The 22065-nt window shown below is 31.7% G+C and overlaps 4 protein-coding genes across 6 annotated transcripts; all 4 read right to left on the bottom strand.

Moving 5' to 3' along the window:
• LOC110263561 (StAR lipid transfer-like protein) lies at window positions 1-5514 on the bottom strand. Of its 2 annotated transcripts, none has more exons than XM_021105004.2 (3): window positions 5204-5514; window positions 2711-2781; window positions 1-334 (listed from the first exon to the last, which is right to left on the bottom strand). In XM_021105004.2, exons 1-3 carry the CDS (start codon window positions 5414-5416, stop codon window positions 271-273), a joined length of 348 nt encoding a protein of 115 aa, XP_020960663.1. In that variant the 5' UTR covers window positions 5417-5514; the 3' UTR covers window positions 1-270. The 2 variants fall into 2 exon arrangements, with proteins under 2 accessions (XP_020960663.1, XP_020960664.1); XM_021105005.2 differs by having other exon boundaries at window positions 1-317; window positions 5204-5507.
• A 1817-nt stretch (window positions 5515-7331) lies between these two features.
• LOC110263840 (B3 domain-containing transcription factor VRN1-like) lies at window positions 7332-10516 on the bottom strand. Its single transcript, XM_088491082.1, has 4 exons — window positions 10375-10516; window positions 9192-9540; window positions 8929-9080; window positions 7332-7595 (listed from the first exon to the last, which is right to left on the bottom strand). Exons 1-4 carry the CDS (start codon window positions 10480-10482, stop codon window positions 7332-7334), a joined length of 873 nt encoding a protein of 290 aa, XP_088347208.1. The 5' UTR covers window positions 10483-10516.
• A 512-nt stretch (window positions 10517-11028) lies between these two features.
• Window positions 11029-12914, bottom strand: LOC107605311 (uncharacterized). Of its 2 annotated transcripts, XM_016307155.3 has the most exons (2): window positions 11969-12914; window positions 11029-11416 (listed from the first exon to the last, which is right to left on the bottom strand). In XM_016307155.3, the coding sequence occupies exons 1-2, from the start codon at window positions 12787-12789 to the stop codon at window positions 11413-11415; spliced, it is 825 nt and encodes a 274-aa protein (XP_016162641.1). In that variant the 5' UTR covers window positions 12790-12914; the 3' UTR covers window positions 11029-11412. The 2 variants fall into 2 exon arrangements, with proteins under 2 accessions (XP_016162641.1, XP_016162642.1); XM_016307156.3 differs by lacking the exon at window positions 11029-11416 and having other exon boundaries at window positions 11612-12898.
• A 6494-nt stretch (window positions 12915-19408) lies between these two features.
• Window positions 19409-21683, bottom strand: LOC107647605 (UDP-glucuronate 4-epimerase 3-like). The gene is made up of 2 exons (XM_021104999.2): window positions 20756-21683; window positions 19409-20621 (listed from the first exon to the last, which is right to left on the bottom strand). Exons 1-2 carry the CDS (start codon window positions 21295-21297, stop codon window positions 19865-19867), a joined length of 1299 nt encoding a protein of 432 aa, XP_020960658.1. The 5' UTR covers window positions 21298-21683; the 3' UTR covers window positions 19409-19864.
• Between the last annotated feature and the right edge of the window lie 382 nt (window positions 21684-22065).

Raw genomic sequence — 22065 nt, 5'->3', positions numbered from 1 at the left:
TAGACAGCAGCAATTCATTGTGATGAAACATAGACGACATCTTCTCTTTTTTCGTGTGCCTGGTATATATTACACTTGATATGCAAATACAAAATAATGTTATCAATTCAACACAATTAACAATATAACTAATTAATAATTAAATTGGAAATTACATGACTGAGTCCATCAATTCAATGCGAGTGTTTCCAACTTATGATTGTTGATGCAAAATCTCCACGGTTCAAAACCATCACCTCATGAACTTTTCAATGGCCGCCAGCAGAAATCCTATTGTATCTCATGACTCAGCCTTTTGTCGTGAATCATCCATATACCTAACCAAATAAACATGCTATATTTATTAAGTTTAACCAAGTCCTATAAGGAATAAAAATCTCATGAACAAACAAGACTAATGCATTTATAGGCTTCTGAGCTTGTTATGAATGAAAAAAAAAATTGAAATATGTCACATCTTGTCAAAGAATGTTTGATGTACTAATATAAAACTTATAAAAGTTAAAACAATACAATTTAATTTTGTATCCTCTTGGAGAAATGAGAAGTCTTTGATATCCTCTCTATCTTGCAAGAACAAAGTTTTTACTGTGCAATAATGAGTATCGATACCAGTCCTACCTGGTCCCAACCAAGGTGGATTTGTATATGGGTAAAAAGTAATGCAAAAAACAAGTCATTCATGCAATTAACTTCCAAATTAAATTAGACAAATGTCAGATGAATAAATTATTTTTGTAACCACATTTAACCAAGTCTTTTTTTTTTCCTACTCATTTTTATTGTGCCAATAAACTATTGAATCAACTTGGTTACCAAAATAACTTGGTCATATGGTATTACGGATTTAATTAATACTAGTAGAAATACATTTCGTTCGCCCAGACTAGACCAAACTAGATTACTAGAGGATCAATGATTTAAGTTAAGTGATAAAAGTTGTTCTTATGTTAATTGGTGTAAGAAGATAATAGGATCCTGATCATTGGTGATTGAAAAAAAAATAAATTGGATTAATAAGGATTCGTACAAACTATTTGTAATTTATGAATGTAGAATAGAACAAATGGTGCAAAATCCTACAGAATTCTGAGAAATGAGAACATTGAGAACTAAAAGATAGGAAAGAATTCAGTGAATTTGGACTATAACAGAGAATTCCAAAAAGGGCTATGGTCAGCACAACTACTAGAAGCTGCTCGAAGAAGGGTGAAGTCTGTTACATGTAACTAAGTCTATAACTAGCTAGTTCTTACTGAGTCAGCATCAATTAGTTACTCTTCCCCTCATATATCAGCTCATCGCTACAATGTAGTCTGATTGAACTTAACCTCAATGCACTCATTCTCATCTCTCGTACTCTACCCTCTACTCTCATTCTCTCTAATTTTTACTCTGCCTTTATTCCCTAAATGCTCTTCCCTTGTTGTTTCTGATAAGGTTCACCTCGTGATGCAAAAACACCATAGAATGACATAGCTTCTCTCCCTTCTTTATGCCCGAATTGAAATTTGAGATATATATAAAAAATAGATAATCATTGAAACATTTTTACTGTATTTCAAAATGTCATATCTAAATTATTACATTAAAAAATTAAAAAAAAAAAATCTTTTAATACTAATAATAGATTCTCCAAATAAATGTAGTTGAACTTCAGTGGGTGTTGGTCTTAAAAATCGACTTAAATATAAATGTAGAAGAAATAATTTCAATAAGGCATCTAATTTTTAATATAGGTGGAGAATTGACTTCAACCGTGAGTAATTAAAACCAACTTAAGCCAATGAATAAAACCGAGACAATAAGTAGGGATTAGTCAATTGATACCAGAAACAGTAGAATATTAAAATGTTCACACACTATAACAGCTTACTCTCCCCAAATCCTATTCTAATATTTGTCTGACTTTCCTGTTAACTATTCTCTCTTTGTGGCCACACCAGTTTGTCATGCATTGTAATATATATAACCCACATCCATTTTCACTTCCTCCTTTAGTGACCAAACTGTACCCTTACACCCAAGTCACCCCATGGGTCCCAACTCCCAACAGAAGACCACTTAGATGCTAACAGGTGGGATTTTGCAAAGGAAAATGGTAACGAAGTAGACAAATGGGAGGGAAAGAAGTAGAAAGCCACTTGTAAGCCAGGTTTGAAATCAAACCCAGGCATCATTTCTATTTGGAACAGTATAGGTTGGGTTCTGCTAGGAGTAGGTAGATTTTCTTCTTCCGAAGCATTCAAGATAGACAAAATATAATATTCTTATGCGGCATATATGGTTTCTTAGTGTGAAAGAACACTTGCAAGTGTTCTTGTTACGATGGTCTTCATTTCTTCTTATCCTGTCTTTTTAGTTTGATTAACTAGTTCGAAGGGGAGATTGTTAGAATGGAGTATTGTTAGTGTCTAATTGAGATAAATTTTAAGTTTTTTGTGGCAAATTACTAGTTATCTCAATGTTTAAAGAGGCTAATTACATTTTTTTTCCTAAAAAATATTATAATCTTGTATATAAAACTCATCATAACTAGTCTATAATCATGATAAGAGTTTAAGGCATGCCTGAATAATATTTTGATCTCATCTATGCAATGTTTATACTCATCTTCTCCTACATGATTAAGGTTGCCAATAAAAGATGAAAAAAAAAAAAACAATTTGCAAGTATTATTTCTTTACATAAGCTAAAACCATATTCTTACTTATCCTGTTTACGTGGAGGCAACCCAAGTTTTGCTCTTAAATTTGCACCAGCTTCAATGAGGTCGTCCACCTATAGTCAATGTGATGAAGAGTCATAGGCATAATCGTGATGAAGGAAAACATTTTATTTTACTGAAAACCAGCATTAAAAGAAGCAGGCACCACAGTTAAGTGGGAAAAAAAAAGTTAATAATCAAATTGATCCTCCAGTTTTCACTCAATGAACAAATTGGTCCCTCTATTTTAAGTTGATCAAGTTAGTCTCTAAGTTTTAAACCTTAAATCAAATTTGTCCTTTCGTCAATTACCAAGTTAGTCTCTAAGTTACCAATCTACCATGGCATGCCATTAGGTAACTGATTGGAACGCCTTTCCTGCCATATCAGCTTGCCTAATGACATGCCCCGTTGACAATTAATGTTCCACATCAGCTTTACGTTAACACCGTTAACTAGCCAACTTAATTCACATTTTAAAATGGGGGACTAGCATGATTAGATTAAAAAAATGAGAGACCAATTTGATTATCAGAAGAAAACTGGAGGACCAATTTGATTGTTATCTCAAAAAGAAAATTATTATCTTAATTTTTATAATAATTAATAAACAATTATGATTCATGGTTAGAGAACAAGAAGAGAGACCAAAAACGATATGATTACCAATCACCAACAAACAACCACACAACTTTTATCATGCACCAAGCTTTGTCGTGTGCAACATTAGGCCAATGAAACAAATGCATCAAGCCAGCTCTATAATAAAAGTGATCTATCGAATATAATCTTAATTAATTTACTTTTCTCTAGAATCTTTTCAATCAAGCAAATATAAAGTATCTTGTACCTCTTATAGATTTTGTTGAAAATCATCTACTGGTAATTTAGCAACTGATGCCACTAAAAAATGAATAAATTTGATGAAGAGCTGCTGCTGCTAGAATGCATATCATAACTAAGAATGTCATGGAAGATTATTAATAAAGCCAAAAGTGGACCAAACATGTATAATAGCTAAATCATATAAGCAGATTTTCTAAAGTCACAACAATTTTTCTCTGTTGTCAGGGATTGTTTTCAAATTCAATACTTGTAACAGTAATTATTCAAGCTCATATTCAGAAAAAATAAATAATAATAATAATAATAATAATAATAAAGGGGAAAAAAGAACACAGACGCACACACACTCTGACACTGTAGTTTCTCCCACTGTAACTGTAAACATCATATTTGCTAACTCGAATTCCTGAGTAACACAGCTTCTTCCATCACTAGAAGTCTAGAACCCAATAAGGCCATATACAAAAACTAAGGCCCGTTTCGTATTTCACTCAGCAGGATTACCTGATAACACATTTGACTCAATGCACAACTCAACCTACAATCAACAAACCCTTTTCTGACATTTTAATACAGAATATGTATTCTATCTCCTAGTTGATAATACATATATCAATACAACTCATTCTTTGTAATTTGAATTAGAGCATCTCACCATCACCCCATAAACATGTAACAAGAAACCACCCTAACAATTCATTCTTCGTAGTTACTGAATCACATACCCATTCCTTCCACTATACAAAACCACGTGCATCTTGGTCACATACACTTTACAAGCAATACCATCCATTTCATTGCAAATTAAGCCATATCAATATTTTCTTTGTTGATCAACCTTCTTCAAACACAACCCATACCCATTTCATAAGGGGGTATTTGGTACCAGAACCCAGCAAGCTAGGTACATTGTGGCTTTGCTCTTTCTAAATTATTGTTTAGTTACTAACATCACAAATGAATGGAGCTAGTTTTCATTTGAAACAATTTAAGCCTACAACTAGTTCTTACAACAAACTAATTTCTCTCTAATATATTTTACCTCTTTATGCTACCTCCATCAACCAGTGACTGCACACCACCAACTAACCACCACTGTTCATTGTCGGTAACCATTGATCATAATAATTTTGAATGAGTTTTAAGTTTTGGAATCAAACACCATATAACAAAGAAACCGGTTCAATTTTAACCTGCCTACCGTAACCAAGTTCCATCTGCACCTAATTAGTTCTCAAAGTTGCCAAACACTTCATTCTCGACCAAATTACCTAATCACATAAACATATCAAGTTTTATTTAATAAAACTACATTTCCATCCACACTTATTCGGGTCTTGAAGCAACGAAACCCAATTGAAACCAGATTCAGTTACACAAAAACCCTACTTCTATCCACAAGATATTTCTGCAATCACAAGAAACCCCTAAACTACAAACCATCACAATTCACTCTGCAAAATTACATGATCACACATACCACATTTACAAGAACAAAAAGCATATAAATAAATAAACAAAATAAAAACCAAAACCAACGTGAAGCAGCGGAACCCTATTCAAACCTTCAACTCACAACATAATTCATATGAAATTACCCACCACACCATATTACTACAGAAAGGAATCTTGAATTCTTGACAGCAGTACCTTGTGAATGCCGTTAGATCGGAGGATGAGGACGGAGGCGGAGGCGGCGCTGCCGACGAAGAGAGAAGCGACGGCAAAGGCCTTGACAGGCATGAAGCGAGAATCGCCTGTAAAGCCTTGAGTGTAGGAACGTAGACCCCATCCGAGTTGAGCAGCAGTGGCCGCACCCCACAGCCATTGTGTCCACTCCACACCGCTACCAATGTTCTCCATTGATTCTACTCCCTCTCTCGCTTCTCTAACTCTTAACTCATCATAGCATAGGGCCTTCCTTTTCAATCAACTCCCAAATTAGTGCTTCAAATAAATTTGGAAAAATTGGACCACAACACAATTTATTTATCCATTACCTTTTACCCGAGCTTGTGCGAAAAGGTTTTTTTTTTTTTTTTTTTTTTCAAAAGAAAAAAGTAATTTTATATTTAAAAATTTCATATAAAAATATTTTTTATTTAATAATTATATTTAGATATAATAATATAAAGTTTTAATTATTTATTAATAAATATTCATGTGAAATTGTTAGTTAATAATTTTTAGATAATAATTTAGTTAAATATGTTAAATTACGATTCTTAACTAGCAATTTCATACGAAGATAATTGCATATAAGTCTTCGCCTTATTTATTACGTTAAAAATATTTTTTTTTTAAAAAAAAGATCTCTTTAAAAATAATATAAATTGTAATTTTTAAAAAAGATATTTTTTAAAATTTTCTAATACTTTTTTTTTATTACTAAAATTTAATCAATCACATCAAAAAATAAAAAAATATATTTTTAATTAGAAAAATATTTTTTCTAACAACTTAAAAACACCTAAAAAAATTTATAATCTTTTAAATAAAAGAGATCGTAACAATTTTTTTAAAATAATTTTTATTATATATAATTTATAAAATGATACTTTGTTAACTTTAAGGAAAATTTATGATTTTTTAATATAGCATGCTATTTTGGCTAAAATCAAATTTATTATCATCCAAATTTAATTTATAAAATGATAGATTAATAGGTATATTAGTGTCTATTAATATACTAGCATATCATAAAAATATTTTAGATGTTATTTAATTATATACAAAACGATTAGTAAAGATAGTGAGATATTTGCAGAATATTGCTGTTTAGATTAGTTTTGAAAGAAAAATCAATCTATTCGAAAGTAGATAATTTGTTTTAATTTGCATTATTGTTTGACTTTATTTTTCAATTTAATCATAACTAATTCCAATTTATTGTGATTTTGATTGGATTAGTTTATTCAATTTTTTAAAGAGATTTTATTATTAAAAAATATAAATAATTTTAAGTTGATAAATAAATAAACAAAATTATTTTATATTACAAAATATTTATTAAATAATAATACATGAAAAAATTAAAAAAAAAAAGTTATAACAAATTAATATCAAATTCCTCTAAAATAAGAGAGTTATGAAGCAATAAAGTGAGAGAATTAATCACTTTTAAATTAATATAATAGAGCTCAATAAAAGTTATAAATTAAATAGTGATTAATTTTTTACTTTATCACTTTATTTATTTAAAAAAATCTAAATTAAACAAATTAAATATAATATAAATATTATCTTAAATTTAATAAATAATAATATTATATCATATTATACACAATTTGAATTTATTTTAACAAATAGATCCAAAAGCTGACTTAATTCATATGGTTTGTCATTAATTCAATCAAATCTAAGAGACGAATAAGAGACTGGAGACCCATATAGAATTCTCCTCACTGTCATTTTTGAGAAGATAAGTGTTAGCCGTATCAAAATCTTTCTACATAAATAACATTGAGTTCTTCAATGTTAATCTATTTTTTATCTTTAGAACTTTGAGATTTGAGGATATAGATCATGGTTGTGGTTATGGTTTCAGTAATTTTGTATTTCAATTCAATAATTTCTTAATCATGTCAAAATTAAATACTGACAAACATTTGCAGGTATTTTAGAAGACATAATTAATTAAATAATATTAGCATTGTATAAAATTTTGTCCATGTCTTATTTCTATTGAAATTTATCCATAATAAGCACATGTTTGATAAGATAAAATGAGTAGAATTTATTTGTACTTGTCATGATAAAAACATAGGTTGATGCCCAATTATGGCTCAGTAGTGGAGTGCTTAAAAATGGAAACCTTCATGACTATGTCTTCACAATCGCTAGCTAGTAATTCAAAGGAACATGCATCACCTATTTCCAAATCAGATTCCCTTGCAAATCTTGTCCAACCTGCTGTAAGGCAACTGGTAGAATGTTTTTGGTAATAGATCAACCTAACCTTTGAAGATCTTTCTCCAACCAACAATGTAACAGTTTGCTTCCCAGGTTTGATATAATCCTTTAAGAACCCCATCGGTAACCACTACATAAGATGCATACTTAGTTGTGTTTAGTGTATGAGATTAGATACACCATACACGTTTATTATACTATAGAATAAACACCCAAATCCATTCTCAAAAAATTCCAATGAGACACTTGGTTTTCAATAATATTTTATTTTCTAAATTAAAAGTTCTAAAAAATTATTTCCATAAGACAGTCGTTTTGAAAATAGACTAATTTGTCTTAGAGTATATTTATTTTCATCTAAAAGCAATGTTACATGTAGGGCTGGAAGTGAGTCAAGTTAACTTATGAGTCAGTTCGAGCTCGACTCGTTAATAGCTCGATAAACTAAACTCGTAAGCTGGTGAGCCAATATTGAGCCTGGAATTGAGCTCATTAATTAAATGAATCGAGTTTGAGCTTGGATAAGCTCAGCTCATTAGCTCATGAGCTGGTTCGATTATATATATATATATGTATTTAATCTATACTTTTAATATTATATATATCCTTATGAAATAGTAATATATATATATATATATATATATATATATATATATATATTATTAATGATTTTAATTATTTAAAATTTTATATTTATTTTTTATATATAATTTTGTTGTAAGAAATAAATATAAAAATTATAATTTATTGATAGATAAACAATATATAAAATGGATCTTTTTTATTATTTTTTAAAATATATAAATTCCTATTATTTGACCCAACTCGTGAGCTCGAACCAACTCGTGAGCTTTCGGTAAGCCGAACTTGAGTTTAAGAAATAGACTCGATTGTTAATGAGTCGAGTCGTAAGTCAAGCTCAAATTTTGTGAGTTGAGCTTGAGCTTGGTCTAGCTTGACTCAGTTCTAGTCCTAACTACATGGCCATCCAGCAAATATTATCATTTTTAACTAGTACTTGGCTAACAATATTTGTACCCATATTTATAAGAATGTTGCATGCAAAAAACATATAATTTAAACATATATTTATCAAAATTTGTATATATAAATCAATATAATTTATGTCTATATTTTTCAAATTTTACATACATAAATTAGTAAAATTTATTTATTAAAGATAATTTGGTATTTGTGCTAGTCAAATGATAAAAAAAAATATTAAAAATTATTGATTCCTAAGAGTTTCTCTTTACTTAATTGTTTTATAGTAAAATTTGTTAAGAATTATTTATCCAATACACGTATTAAAAATTTAATTGAAAGTAAAGAAGGAACTAACCTATCCGACTATAGTCATTTTCGAGGATTTTTAGAAAATATTTAAATAAAAACTAAAATGACCGATCTAATATTTTTTAGTCATTGATTTGGGTGTTTACTGTATAGAATATTGAACATACCATGCGATATAATCCTCTGTTTGGTTTTATCATAACCGTGAAGGAAGTATTTTTCGCAACTTCTGTAGTTTCAAATTTTCCAAAACCCGATGGCTTAGTTTTAGAAAGCAAGTCATTGGACATCTTTCCTTCCCTTGGATTCTTCAACTTACCTAGAAAAAAAAGAAACAAATTAAACACAAGAAGTTATAAAAATTTCATCTAAGAATTAAATAAGGATAAAACACAAATGGAAATGGTATTGTCTTGAATATTAGAAGTACCCCCATCTTTGTTGTTTGCATTTGTTCTCTTGGTTTTACGAGGAAGAAGTTCCTCATCACTAGTGTTGGCCCTTTTACCATATTTATTCTTGAAGGGGTAGTCTATTTCCGTGGCACTCATATCACATATGAACACATTAAAATGAGATGTTCCATCAAATCTAAAAACCAATAGATCCCCAAACCGTAGAGAGTGATGCTCCACAAACTCTTTCCAACCATTTTGTAACCAAATTCTTCCATCATGTTTCTCCAAATATACCTCCCATTTTGTGCCATTTGGAAGCTTTAGAACAACTTTGTTGGACAAGCGTTCTCCATATTCCCTTACAAACTTTCTAGGAATCATCTATCATATAGATTCAAATTAAATATGAATATATCATAGACATAGTGTGTACTAATAAACTCAAGTTTAATTGTATACATCAATAACTTTATCAAAAACACTTGATAAAGTTCAGGCAAAATGTCAAAAACAAATTGAATATGTGGCATTATGCTAGTGAGTATGAAGTTGATAGAAATTGATCTTGCCAAGAAACTATATATACTCGATTAACGTCCACAAGATTTGTAGTATTATATTTAAAATTGTTTAATAATTTTGTTCGTGTTCTGTTCTAGTGTGTTGGTTCTACATTAGAAAGGTAAAAACTAAAAAGAACCTTAAGGTAACGTTTGTTTTGAAGTATTGGGACAGAGACTAGAAGATTGGAACTCAGAATCATATTTGTTGGTTTAGATACTGGCACTAAAATTTCAGTCTCTGTCCCCAAAATTTCAGTACCTTCAAAAAGTGGGGACACAGGAGACTGAAATTTTTGGAGATAAAAACTAAAATTTTAATAATATTTTATACCTAAAATACTCTCATTTCAATTAATAAATTCTAATTTTACTTTTTGTGTAAATTAAATTAGAGCTTCATTCTTATTTCAATCTCTATCTCCCATTTTATATCAAATATAATATTGAGATTTATTTCAATTTCTGTCTCAGTCTCTATCTCTCTTTCAAACGCTACCTAAGATACAATATAAAGAGAAAAGTTAGGCTATGCCACTTTTGATTAAAAAGAAAAAATGTGATGAGGCACCTGAGCACGATATCAAATAATGTCTAAAAACAATTGTAAATTAGCTTGGTTTCTCTTTTAATATACCATAATAGACTTGCTTACAATTTTTCCATCTAAAATGGTCCTCGGGAGCAGGATCTTGAAGAAGTGAACAGGCTTTGTTGTTGCCTCATCACCATTGGAGGCATCTTTGTAAAGTTTAGAAGCCATTTTGAATTATTAGCAACACAATTGATGAATCTAAGCTTCTTAGTTGTAACCCAAATATCAACGAAAACGGGTTTCGTATATGATACTTTAAAGTTGTAACGAGTTATAAAATTTAATCAATATAACTCCTAAAACATTAAGTTACAAGAAACTAGATGTTATTAACCGCAATAACATTATTTGGTCATTGAATATAATAATGCCTTAAAACAAGTTTTTGACTTTCACCTCAAATATTGTCTTTCACTTTCCAATTTGTATATTAATTTCATAAAATCTATTAAAAATCTCAGCAATGAAGTTTATTATGAAATTAATTTATCATGAACATAGAATCCCATTATCTAATTCCAAGGTTTTGAAAACTGAATTGATTAGTAATATTAACATTGCCAACTAATAAATGGATATTGTACACTTAAACTCTATTGAACAACCTGTAGTAAGGCCATAAAGGATTTAAGCAGTTAAATGCTGCAATACAAATGTAAAAGAAAAAGGATATAGCTATTTATCAAGGAATAGAGATTCAGGTAAAATAGTGAATGAGAGAAATGCAAACTCTTATTGATATTCCAACATTCCAGAAACTGTGTGTATATTTACATGGAAAACTAACCTTCCTGCTAGGACTAAACTACTAACTGACCCAAATAACAAACTAACTAATTTAATTAATACACAACTGCAAACACTATTATCCATAGGAAATTAGAGTCACAAATTCACTTACACAGAAGTTGATTCTGTGCTTGAGATTTCATTACAAGCAAATAAAAAACCAGAAAAATGCTTCACCTAGATTTCTATTGCAAAAAAATTCCACATGGATTTCATAGGGTTCCTAGTAAGGAATGATTCATCTATCAACTAGCCACAGAACAACCGAGTTGCTGAGAAACGAAAAAAGCTATGAAAAGTGGTCCCAGATCATCTGCAATAACAATGAGTAATCTGCTTCATACACTCCTCAAAATGTAAAAATCAGAAACATGGAGCAAATTATTTAGAATCTATAAAGGCATACCAATTTCAAGAAATGCATAATTGGCAAAACTCATCAACTATGGCAAAGCTAAGTTCTCAAAAGCCTATGCCTGAATTAACTAACTTAACAATCCAAGCAAAATTAAACTCAAAGCAAAAGTAATAAGGCATATTATAACCACCAAGATACTGCATTATAAAACCTCTAGGATCAAATTACTGGTACATCAATTCAGTTCTTAACTATATATATACGCACATATATGCTTGCCCATGCTTGCTCAAAGAGCTTCTAATTCTTTTTTTGGTTACACTATGGCTATGAAATTTCAACCTAGATACTCATGCGTACTATCCAAATCCCTCAAGACGAGTCCTAGAGGCTTAGTGCTTCTAATTACAATAGTTAATATTTAATAAACCAATACTTTGCATTTGAAATAGGAGACAAAGCCACAAAGGGTAAATAGCTATGAGCCTTGGAGGAAATTGTTCTTACTCTTGCTCAAGTTCCTTGAGCTGCTTCAAAGCACCAACCATGTTTCCCTCGAAGACCCTAATTTCCTCAACGAGCTTGCTCCACAACCTAAGATAATACTTAACATTTCCATTCTCCCTCTCACACTTCTCCATGGCCAACTTAATACCCTTCAACATCACTATGTACTTGTCAAGTTTCTCCAGATACTCAAGAACACAGTCTTGACTCGCCTTGCTTAAATCCCTTTCATTGTCCAATATCTCCTCGAATCCAACCCTCACTATCTCCAACTGCTCGCTGCAGCTAAACACATGCGCCTTCAGTACTTGCCAGGCATCGTCGTCATCGGTCTTTGCTTTGTTGAAGCCATGAACAACGGGGATTCTCTCCTTCAGCTTCAAGTGCAGAGTGGATTGAACGTGGTACGGCTTGCCACCAAAGATCTCATCAAGATAGTTCTTGCCATCCAAATCCAACGATTCCGGAATTGTTTCGATCGAGGAGAGCGTGGTAGTTAGTGTTACTGGCTTGTTGACGAAACCGTTTCGACAAAACCCTAGAAACAAAAACGCCGATGCTGCAGTTACGGTGGCGAGGGAGGGAACTAAGTATTGGAAATTTTGTTGAGGAGGATCGGAGGAAGGAGGTGACGGTAAAGAATTAGAATGAGAGGAAGAAGAGGCTCTGATAGAAGAAGATGGAGGCGATGATGAGGAGGGCGGAGAAAGTGGTGTGCGAAGGAGAGAACAACAGGTGGATTGTGTTGGGGAGGGGGAAGAGTAGTGAAATGAAGAGCAGAGAGATTGGTGGCTGTTGTGAACCGTGGGAAGGGCTTCCATGGATTCAGAACTGACGAGCTTTCGATCAAAGAAGTCGGAGCCTGGGAAGGATCGAAAATAACCAAGTGGCAGTGCCCGATAGTTTTTGTAATTTGCTAATGTAATATGAAAATGAAGCTAATTTTCCTTTTTTGACCCTGTGACATGTTCCAATTAATACTCAAAATAATCCTGAAATTTGTAACTAGCTTTAAATCGGTCTTTTAAAATTCTAATTGACTCCATTTGAATTTCTAATTTTTAATAAGTAATTCACGTTAGCATTTTTGTTAATTTTCACTAACAGAATGCTTATCTAAAATGTTAAATGATACATGAATCATTATGTGGGTGGATAAGACTGTACTAATATGAAAAAAATTAGCTTAGGTTTAATTTAATCCCTTTTAATAAACATAAAATTTTAATAAGTGCCAAAGTCTCAAATTAAAATTATTGTTGGGGTGTTAGAAAAGATGGCAGAGAGTACTCGTCAATGTTTCAAAAGCTGCAACACAACAGGTCTCGTTCACATAGAAATTTGGAAAAGAATTTAAATCGAAGTAGAACTAAAAAAGTTTTATAATGGTGTGGTTGTGGATGCGTTTTGTTCAAATAGAAGTAAATCTAGAGAGATCATTTTTTGGATACCCAAACTATAAGTAAGTTCTTGAATTGCTTCTTTCTTGAATTTACCTTTTCTTTTTTGGATAGATACTTAATTTATTTTGTGGTTCTTGTTGTGACTGAAAAAAGATTATGTAGACTTTTGTGTGGACAAATGGTGACAAATGGTGAGGAATAAGAAGATATGCCTTTGAAGAAATGAAAATGAAAATAATATTGAGCATTGGAAGATAGTAGGGGGTGTACATGGGACGGGCCACATCGGGTTTGGCTTAATCCATACCCGACCCAAAATATAGACCGAACCTAATTTTTAGACCCTAACCCGATTCTAGACTCGATGAAACCTACGCACTTTTGGGCCGGGTGAAAACCTGGTAAAAATCGGGTGAAAACCGGGTCTTTAGCATGTAAAAATCACCTAATCTCCAACCATTATTTCACAATTCACATAGTAAAATTCACTTAAAAAATATAACAAGAACCAACCCTTCTCTAAAATTAAAGCATAACTATAATCAATACTAATTTTGTCTAATAACACCAAATATTTAAATCAATACAAATAACACAATATTATGCAGTAGTCTAAAGTCTTATGCATTTTAAACATAAAACATTAACTTATAATCTTATAATGACTAATAACACAAAACATTAAGGTTTACAATTTTTAAATTCTACATAAGAATAGCCATAATCCATCACTAATAACACAAAATATTAATTGTGTATGATGACCGGGCCACCGGGCCGAGTTCGGGGGACCCAAGCTATGGCTCGGACCTGATCCGAAATAATGACTAGGTCTATTTTTGAAACCCTTACCCGACCCTAGACCCGATGAAATCACACTAAATTAGCCCCTAAAGTGTTCGGGGCCGGACCGGGTCTTCGCGTCGGGTCGGACCATGTACACCCCTAGAAGATGGATGTGGGTTGGAGAATTGGTGCAATAAAAACTGAAATTAAGATTTTAAAAGTATGGAATAATATTTTGAATTTTTTTCTTGTTTTGTTTATAGTTGTAATCATTGACTATGGTTTGGATGTAGAAAAATGATGAATAAAATTTAATTAATGTCCTTACAATTATGTTTTTTTTTTCAATAGAAATCTGTTTTGTAAATTGTAAGTTGTGACTAAACTTGCAAATTCACTGAGGATATTATAAAGGGCAATTTACATATTTAAAACATTTGGAAGAAAACGTTACGTAATTACAACTTTTTAAAATACCAAACGCAATTACAACTTTTTAATTAAATGTAAACCGCGACACCCTGCCACGGATTAGAATTGCACGTAAACCACTACATCCTATAATTTGGCCTATGCATAAACTGCTACACCCTGTAGCAGTTTATATTGACTTTTGTAAACACAGAATCCACTACACCCTTTAGCGGGTTCTGAAGGAATGGCGTCAATGAAAAAAGAGAAAAACCCAAATCAGCCCCTGACAATTACCTCGAAAGACAACGAGGCCCCTGACAAAAAAAATCCCAATTCGGCCCCTGACAAAAAAAAACCCAACCCGGTCCCTGACAATTACTTCGAAAGGACAACGAGGCCCCTGTGCCAAAAAAAAAATTAATGTTATTTTTTTTAGCACAGGGGCTAATCTGTCCCAAAAAAATTATCAGGGACCGGATTTGGTGTTTTTTTTTCTTGGGGGCCTCGTTGTCCTTTCGAGATAATTGTCAGGGGCCGGATGGGGTATTCACTCATGAAAAAATTGCCATATCCTGTCGCGGCTTCTTTTTCTCCCAAACATTATCTCTTACTTTAACAAATATGCAAATGAATGATGAATGTGAGCTCTTAATAATAGACTAATAGAGCTCTTAATAATTCCAAGTTTTAATTTGTTTTCGCCTTTGTAAAATTTGTAATTATAATTATGATATAATAATACGTTTATTATCAAAATTTTGATATGAATTATGATTCTATCAAAAAGGATAAATTAAATGAAAAACTAATTATAAGTAACAATAGAATTATAAATAATGAAAATTTATAGTTTAAAATAATACTAAATTAAAGAGTACTAATACTACTAAAAAAAATTATAGAATATTTTTTTTGTTTGATATTATAAAATTTAAAAAAATTTTCAAATATACCGGTAAATCGGTATTTCAGTGATTTTTAACCATTGATCTTAATTATATATATAATTTTTTTTATGATCTTAAGTATATGATAAATAATCTTTATATTATTTTTTTAATATTTTAATTTTTCATGCATATTATTATTATTATTTGTAATTCTTATTATTTCTTTGTTCATATTAACTTTTTTTGGATATAAAGGACAGAAAATGATAAAAAAAAGTTAACATGAACAAATAAATAATAAGAATTACAAAAAATAATTATATACATGAAAAATTAGAATACTAAAAGAAATAATATAAAAATTATTTATCATATAAATAAAATAAATACAATAAAAAATAAAAATATGAAAGAAAGTACTATAATTTTTAAGAAAATTTTCAAATGTAATGGTACATTGGTGTTTTAATGATTTTTAACCGTTGAACCACTAATCTTAATTATAAAATATATTTATAATTAAGATCAATAGTTAAAAATCACTGAAATACTACCGATATACTGGTATACTTAAAAACTTTTTTAAATTTTATAATGTCAAACAAAAAGAAAATATTCTATAATTTTTTTAGTACTATCAGTATTCTTTAATTTAGTATTATTTTAAACTATAAATTTTCATTATTTATGATTCCATTATTACTTATAATTAGTTTTTCATTTAATTTATTCTTTTTGATAGGATCATAATTCATATTATGCAAAAATTTTAATAATAAACATATTATATCATAATTATAATTACAAATTTTACAAAGCCCAATACAAAATAAAACTTGGGATTGTTAAGAGCTCTATTAGTAAGAGCTCACATTCATCATTCATTTACATATTTGCTAAAGTAAGAGACAATGCTTGGGAGAAGAAGAAATCGCTACAGGGTATCGCGGTTTCTTTGTCGACGTCATTCCTTCAGAAACCGCTACAGAGTGTAGCGGATTCTGTGTTTACAAAAGTTAATATAAACTCCTACAGGATGTAGCAGTTTATGCACAAGCCAAATTCAATGTAAATCGTGCCATTCTAATCCGCGGCACGGTATCGCGGTTTATATATAATTAAGAAAGTTATAATTGTGTCTAGTATTTTAAAAAGTTGTAATTGCGTAATATTTTCTTCCAAATATTTTAAATATGTAAATTGTCCTATTATAAATATGTACGATTCTGTAAATTAGAAGTTACTAAACCTGTAAAATAAAATGGTAAATACAATGATAAACAAGAGACTGATTAAGTATTTTACAAATCTGCACTTAAAACTAATGAACCAACTTGTCATATATATACTAAATCTCTAAATTGCAAAATAAGGTATAATAATAAACTTTGAATCTGATCTCATAGGTCAACCATAGTCATGATAGTGAGCATTTTAACTCATGATAAACCAAGAATGATGTCTAGAGTATCATCATTACAGACACAAAACAAAAAGACTATTTAAAAGGTTCTAAAATACAGCCTTATATAAGACATTACAAAAGACATAAATAACCACTGACACAAACTTCAGCCACAAAACAACATCAAAACACATCGGATTACATTTATCAAATTCATCCACAAAAGACAATATAATTTAATCTCTATTTCTTCTTTTGTGCTTTAAAGCCCAGAGTAAAAAAAAAATTCATAAATCCTGTCAACTTTAATGTTGTACTAGAACTAGCTCTTTGCATTGGGTCCACACTCGAAGTTGCTCTTCGTTATGCAGTAGCTTATCCAGCCTTGTGAGTGGAGGTGGAGGTGGAGGCACCTACATGTAAATGGAAGTATTTGATAGATTAAGTTACAAAATTAATGTAATTAATTAATGTGTTATATAATGTTACCTGCTCTATAGTTTCTGGTTGTGAACAAGTGGGTTGGGTGATGGCAATCTCTGAAGCCTGTGGAGCATCCACAGTTTGTATACCAGCAGTTGTCGCAGCATCATTTGGTGCATTTGCGTTAGCTCCATTTTGGGATTTGGATTTAGCTACAACAGCTGCTGCAGCAGCAAGAAGAGCACAAACAATATCATCAGCTTTTCTATGAAAACAGCTTCTTTTAGTGTATCTTTTAACACCACAGTAGATATAAGTGAATTCTTTGTACATCCTCTTTAACTTTGTTGCAGTTTTAGACTTCCTACTGTCTGAAGGCTCTTCATCAGTGTCCTTTCTCCTTTTCTTCTTAAGGTTTTCTGGCCTTCTCCTACTTTTAGGTGTTTGAGACTTGTTGTATTCATATTTTTTTTCACAATTTCTCACCCGGTATTGGATTTAAAGAATGCATATATATAGTCCTATATGTCTCCATAGTCAACCAATAATGACAAAAGTCTTCGAAATTTTTGTTTATCCTTAAAATTGCTACACATGCATGGACACACGATATGCCTACAGATTCAATTTTTAATTAGTTATAATCTAAAACTCTTAAATGCACAAATTAAAAATGTTAACTAAAGAATCATGTTGGACTTATTATCTGCTAGAATCTACAAGTGCAGATGCTTTTACTTAAATCAACTGCTACGTCAGCCGTGCATTTCAAATCTTTGATAGCCATCATTTCCACACCATATAGGTGCCCATTTTAGCGAATCTTTCCTGATCTTCTGCAGCCAACTTTGTTGGATGGGGGGCACATTGCCAATATGGTGAGATAATTTCACTTTATTTTTGACAATTGACCTCATTATAAATATCCGAACCTCCTCTAGTAGTTTTACAATTGGCTTCGCTCTTAACTCCTTAATTCTTGAATACCTCACCGCCATTGTTACAGATGTTGTCCATCTTCGATCCATGACTAAAAAATGCTCTTGTCCATGACTCTTTAGGCCACTTGTCCAAGTATGCCTATGCCTCTTCATTTTTCTTCTTTAGTCTATTCATCTTCTGTTCAAATCCGTAGCAGGTAGTTTCCCTAACACAGTCCCACAACATGCCTCTCAACTCCAACTCCTTCTATTATTTATTGAAATTCTATCATAAATGCCATCTGCAAAATTTGTGGTGAACCATAGGTAGCAATTCCTTGACAGCTGGTATTAAAGGGGTGAACGGCTAGAGATTGATTCAAGGAGTAAGAGCACAAAATTTAGGTTCTCATAGCTTACAGAGCTATTTATTCTTCTCCTCTATGATTCTTATTGAATATTATGTTTTCTCAGTTTAATTTTTCTTTGTTTCAATAGTAAAAGACATTACAATGAGAAATGTAAGAAAAAGTTATTGAGTGAAAAAAAGTAGAGAGAGTTAGACTTGGAAAAAAGTCAATGCTTATTTCAGAAATTTTTTATATGTATTTCTGTTTTGTTTTCATGATCCTGAGAAGATTCTCTTATAAGTTGGGTGAGTACTTTGCAGTTGAAAGTTAAGGTGAGTTTCTAGTCAAATCTGGATTGGGTAGAAGTTGAGTTTGTCCCAGATAGAATTTGGTAGAATCTTAGAAAAATTGGTGAATGTAATCTTATTCAAAAATAGTGAAATTTCGTCATTGTTATGATGGAGACTAGATGTAAGCTACATTGCACTGAGTAGCTGAATCAGGATATATGGCTGTGTCACTTCTCCGTCTCTTCTCTGTTTCTAGTTTTATACCTTAGGGATAAACAAAATAATCTCCTAATTATTCTATCCAGCTAGATTTATATAACTTGTACACAATTTTGTTCTGAATCCTTCTTTTTACAAGAGACAAAATAAAAATATCTCTTACTTTTCTTTCGAAGTAACTTTACATAATTCAAAAATCCCATTCAATTCTAAGATTACTCAAGCAAAATTAAAAGAGACCTAGATTCTAACTCTCATTCTCTAAACCACTAATATGCATCATATATATATTGAAATTTTCAATATCAATCAAACTGAAGTTGTAAACTTATGTAAACTAAAATTTAAATTTCTCAAAATATTACATGGCCTGAAATCAGCATATACTGTTCTAGTGACAACAAACAAAAAGCATATACACTTTCAATGAATGCTACATTTTCTAATGTTACAAGAATAATTACATTTAGGGAAAAGACTAAAGAGAAGAATGTGATTCTTCCTATTTGATACTAGGTGCCAAGGCATTAGTTAGTCTCCAAGCATGAACAAGACTTCCTCAATGCAGGAAACAATGAACCTCCTCATAAGCCATCTTTGTCACATATGAAGAGCACATTGAACAAGCAACAGAACAGAAATGCCAAAGTACAACCACAAGAATTATAGTAGGGTACAATAAAAATCAGTCAAAAAATTCACATAAAAAATCAAACAATTATAACTCAAGATGCATGTTGACTGTATTTTATTGTTCTCCCAAATTTACCCTCCTACGATCCTACCATAAAATCATTCACTGATCAGCTTTCTTGCCATCAGAATAGTAATTGATGTACCATTGAACAAATTTCTTTAAACCATTCTGCAAATCCGTTTTTGGTTTATAACCAAACTCTGACTGAGCATAACTAATGTTTGCATGAGTAAACTGAACATCACCATTTCTTGGCAACTTCATTATGTTTCTCTCTGCCTTAACTTTCAAGAGCCTCTCCAAAATGCTCACAAGTTCCGAAACCGGCACCGGCGAAGTATTCCCTAAATTGAACACCCTCAACTGAGCCGGTCCGGTTTTCTTCCCTCCACTACCAGTACTCTTCTCTGCAGTATCCAATGCTCCCAAACAACCCCTCACAATGTCATCAATATAAGTGAAATCTCTAGCAACCGTTCCATGATTCGCCGCTTCAAAGATCGGAATTGACTTGCCCTTCAAGATATCCCTTGTGAAAAAGAAGTAGGCCATATCAGGTCTTCCCCAAGGGCCATAAACAGTGAAGAACCTCAACCCTGTTAAGGAAAGTCCATAGATGTGATTATATGTGTGAGCAATTTCTTCACCTGCTTTCTTAGTTGCAGCATACAAGCTTGCAGGTTGGTCAGTTCTATCCCTTTCGGAAAATGGAACTTTGGTGTTCAATCCGTATACTGAGCTTGAAGATGCCCATACTATAGCAGGTTGTGGATTCATAGACTTACAAACCTCAAGCAAATTCACAAAACCTGCAATGTTGCTATGAACATATGATCCCGGGTTTTCCATCGCATACCTATGTCAAATATTGATGCATATTAGTTCTCTAAAAGCTTCAAGAGTTGTCAAAAATGTAAAAGGCAGATAAATTCCTAACCCTTTTTTCATAGGAACACATAAGTCTCTAATTAATTCTAGAATAAACAATACCTGACACCAGCTTGAGCAGCTAAATGCATTACATGGGTGAAAGCCACAATCTCAAAGAGTTTCTTGAGAAGGTCAACATCATTAATGTCTCCTTCAACAATGAAGACCCCAGTACGCTCTAAGAGAGCTTGGCGTGCACGTTTTAGCGACGGATCATAATAATCATTGAAGTTGTCAAGGCCAAGTACTCCATCACCCCTACGTTTGAGTGCAGCAGAGACATGGGTTCCAACAAAACCTGCAGCACCAGTTACAAGCACAGACACCCCATTCGGGGACCTAATTCTTGCAGAAGAACGAACCCTCTTCTCCCATGCTGCACCAAAATTGTTATAGGTCCTTAGGGACCTGCGTGAATGGTCTGTTGGAAGCGATGATGGTGAAGGTATTGATGGGGTTCTAAAGAAGAAGATGAACATTAGACCCAAGAACACGAAGGACCAAAATGCCAGCTTCGCTAAGGAAGTGTGCCACCGAGGCCTATGAAAATATGAACCTTTCTCCATCTTGAACTTCCCAGGTGTGGACGGGGTGTTATCCATCTCAACTTTCTTCAAGGATTTTTATTAAAATGATAGAGAATATGAAATTGAATTACTCACAAATTGTGAAGAAGAGCACTTTCCTTAAGAATTATTTACCTTGGTACTCAAAGGTGACGTTTGTTTCAGAAATAGTGCATTCTTATTTCAGAAATTTAAGTATCACTATACTTGGGCATTGTGGAATGATGTTCAAGGTGAGGATGGTGAAAGGATCAAAGGAATGAAAGAGAACTTTCTCAATGTTATATATGGAAATCTTCTCGTTTCTTGGCTGTTAAGGTTGTTATTATGGCCACCCTTTTTTGGGTTTATGGTTTCTCAAACCAAAAAATGGTTCAAAATTTGTGTTTTTTCGATGAATTTAAAAATTTGGAAAGACTGTCTATATTGCTTAGATAGAAAAAAGAAAGTTTGAAGCATTTGGTTAGTGGTGAATCAAAAGGCTTATAATAATTTGATTTAACAAAACAAAATTTTGTTTCCAATTATTATATGTGTATCCTTTTGATATTTGTCTGGAAGAAAGAAGAAAGAAAAAAAGAAGACATGTTTGCGTGCTGGAAATGGAAGTTCAATAGTAAAAGAAGTCTAATATTTCTCTTTTATCTAAAATAAAGCTAAATTGATTGGATGTAAGGCCTTGAAGTTGGGAGTTCCAATAGTTTGCATTATCCTTTTTATTTGAGGATATAATAAATTAATAATGTGTGGGAGAAAAGCTGTTTTCCTTGAGGGGAAGAGAGTTTAAGTTTGTAATTAGAAGAG

Source organism: Arachis ipaensis, chromosome B6, assembly GCF_059453495.1.
Source record: "Arachis ipaensis isolate K30076 ecotype BB chromosome B6, ASM5945349v1, whole genome shotgun sequence".
Taxonomy (NCBI): domain Eukaryota; kingdom Viridiplantae; phylum Streptophyta; class Magnoliopsida; order Fabales; family Fabaceae; genus Arachis; species Arachis ipaensis.
Note: the sequence above shows the minus strand (reverse complement) of the source record. Positions and strands in the feature narration are given on the sequence as shown.

What these genes read in the sequence shown, in the direction of transcription:
- LOC107647605 (XM_021104999.2), bottom strand. Translation starts at nt 21,297, where the DNA reads ATGGATAACACCCCGTCCACACCTGGGAAGTTCAAGATGGAGAAAGGT. An exon ending in GCTGCTCAAGCTGGTGTCAG is followed by an intron (nt 20,622 to 20,755) that starts GTATTGTTTATT and finishes TATTTGACATAG; the next exon opens with GTATGCGATGGAAAACCCGG.
- LOC107605311 (XM_016307155.3), bottom strand. Translation starts at nt 12,789, where the DNA reads ATGGAAGCCCTTCCCACGGTTCACAACAGCCACCAATCTCTCTGCTCT.
- LOC110263561 (XM_021105004.2), bottom strand. Translation starts at nt 5,416, where the DNA reads ATGGAGAACATTGGTAGCGGTGTGGAGTGGACACAATGGCTGTGGGGT. An exon ending in GATCTAACGGCATTCACAAG is followed by an intron (nt 2,782 to 5,203) that starts GTACTGCTGTCA and finishes CATTGACTATAG; the next exon opens with GTGGACGACCTCATTGAAGC. An exon ending in CCTCCACGTAAACAGGATAA is followed by an intron (nt 335 to 2,710) that starts GTAAGAATATGG and finishes TAATAAATATAG; the next exon opens with CATGTTTATTTGGTTAGGTA.
- LOC110263840 (XM_088491082.1), bottom strand. Translation starts at nt 10,482, where the DNA reads ATGGCTTCTAAACTTTACAAAGATGCCTCCAATGGTGATGAGGCAACA. An exon ending in CCATTTTAGATGGAAAAATT is followed by an intron (nt 9,541 to 10,374) that starts GTAAGCAAGTCT and finishes TCTATATGATAG; the next exon opens with ATGATTCCTAGAAAGTTTGT. An exon ending in ACAGAGGATTATATCGCATG is followed by an intron (nt 7,596 to 8,928) that starts GTATGTTCAATA and finishes CATCTTATGTAG; the next exon opens with TGGTTACCGATGGGGTTCTT.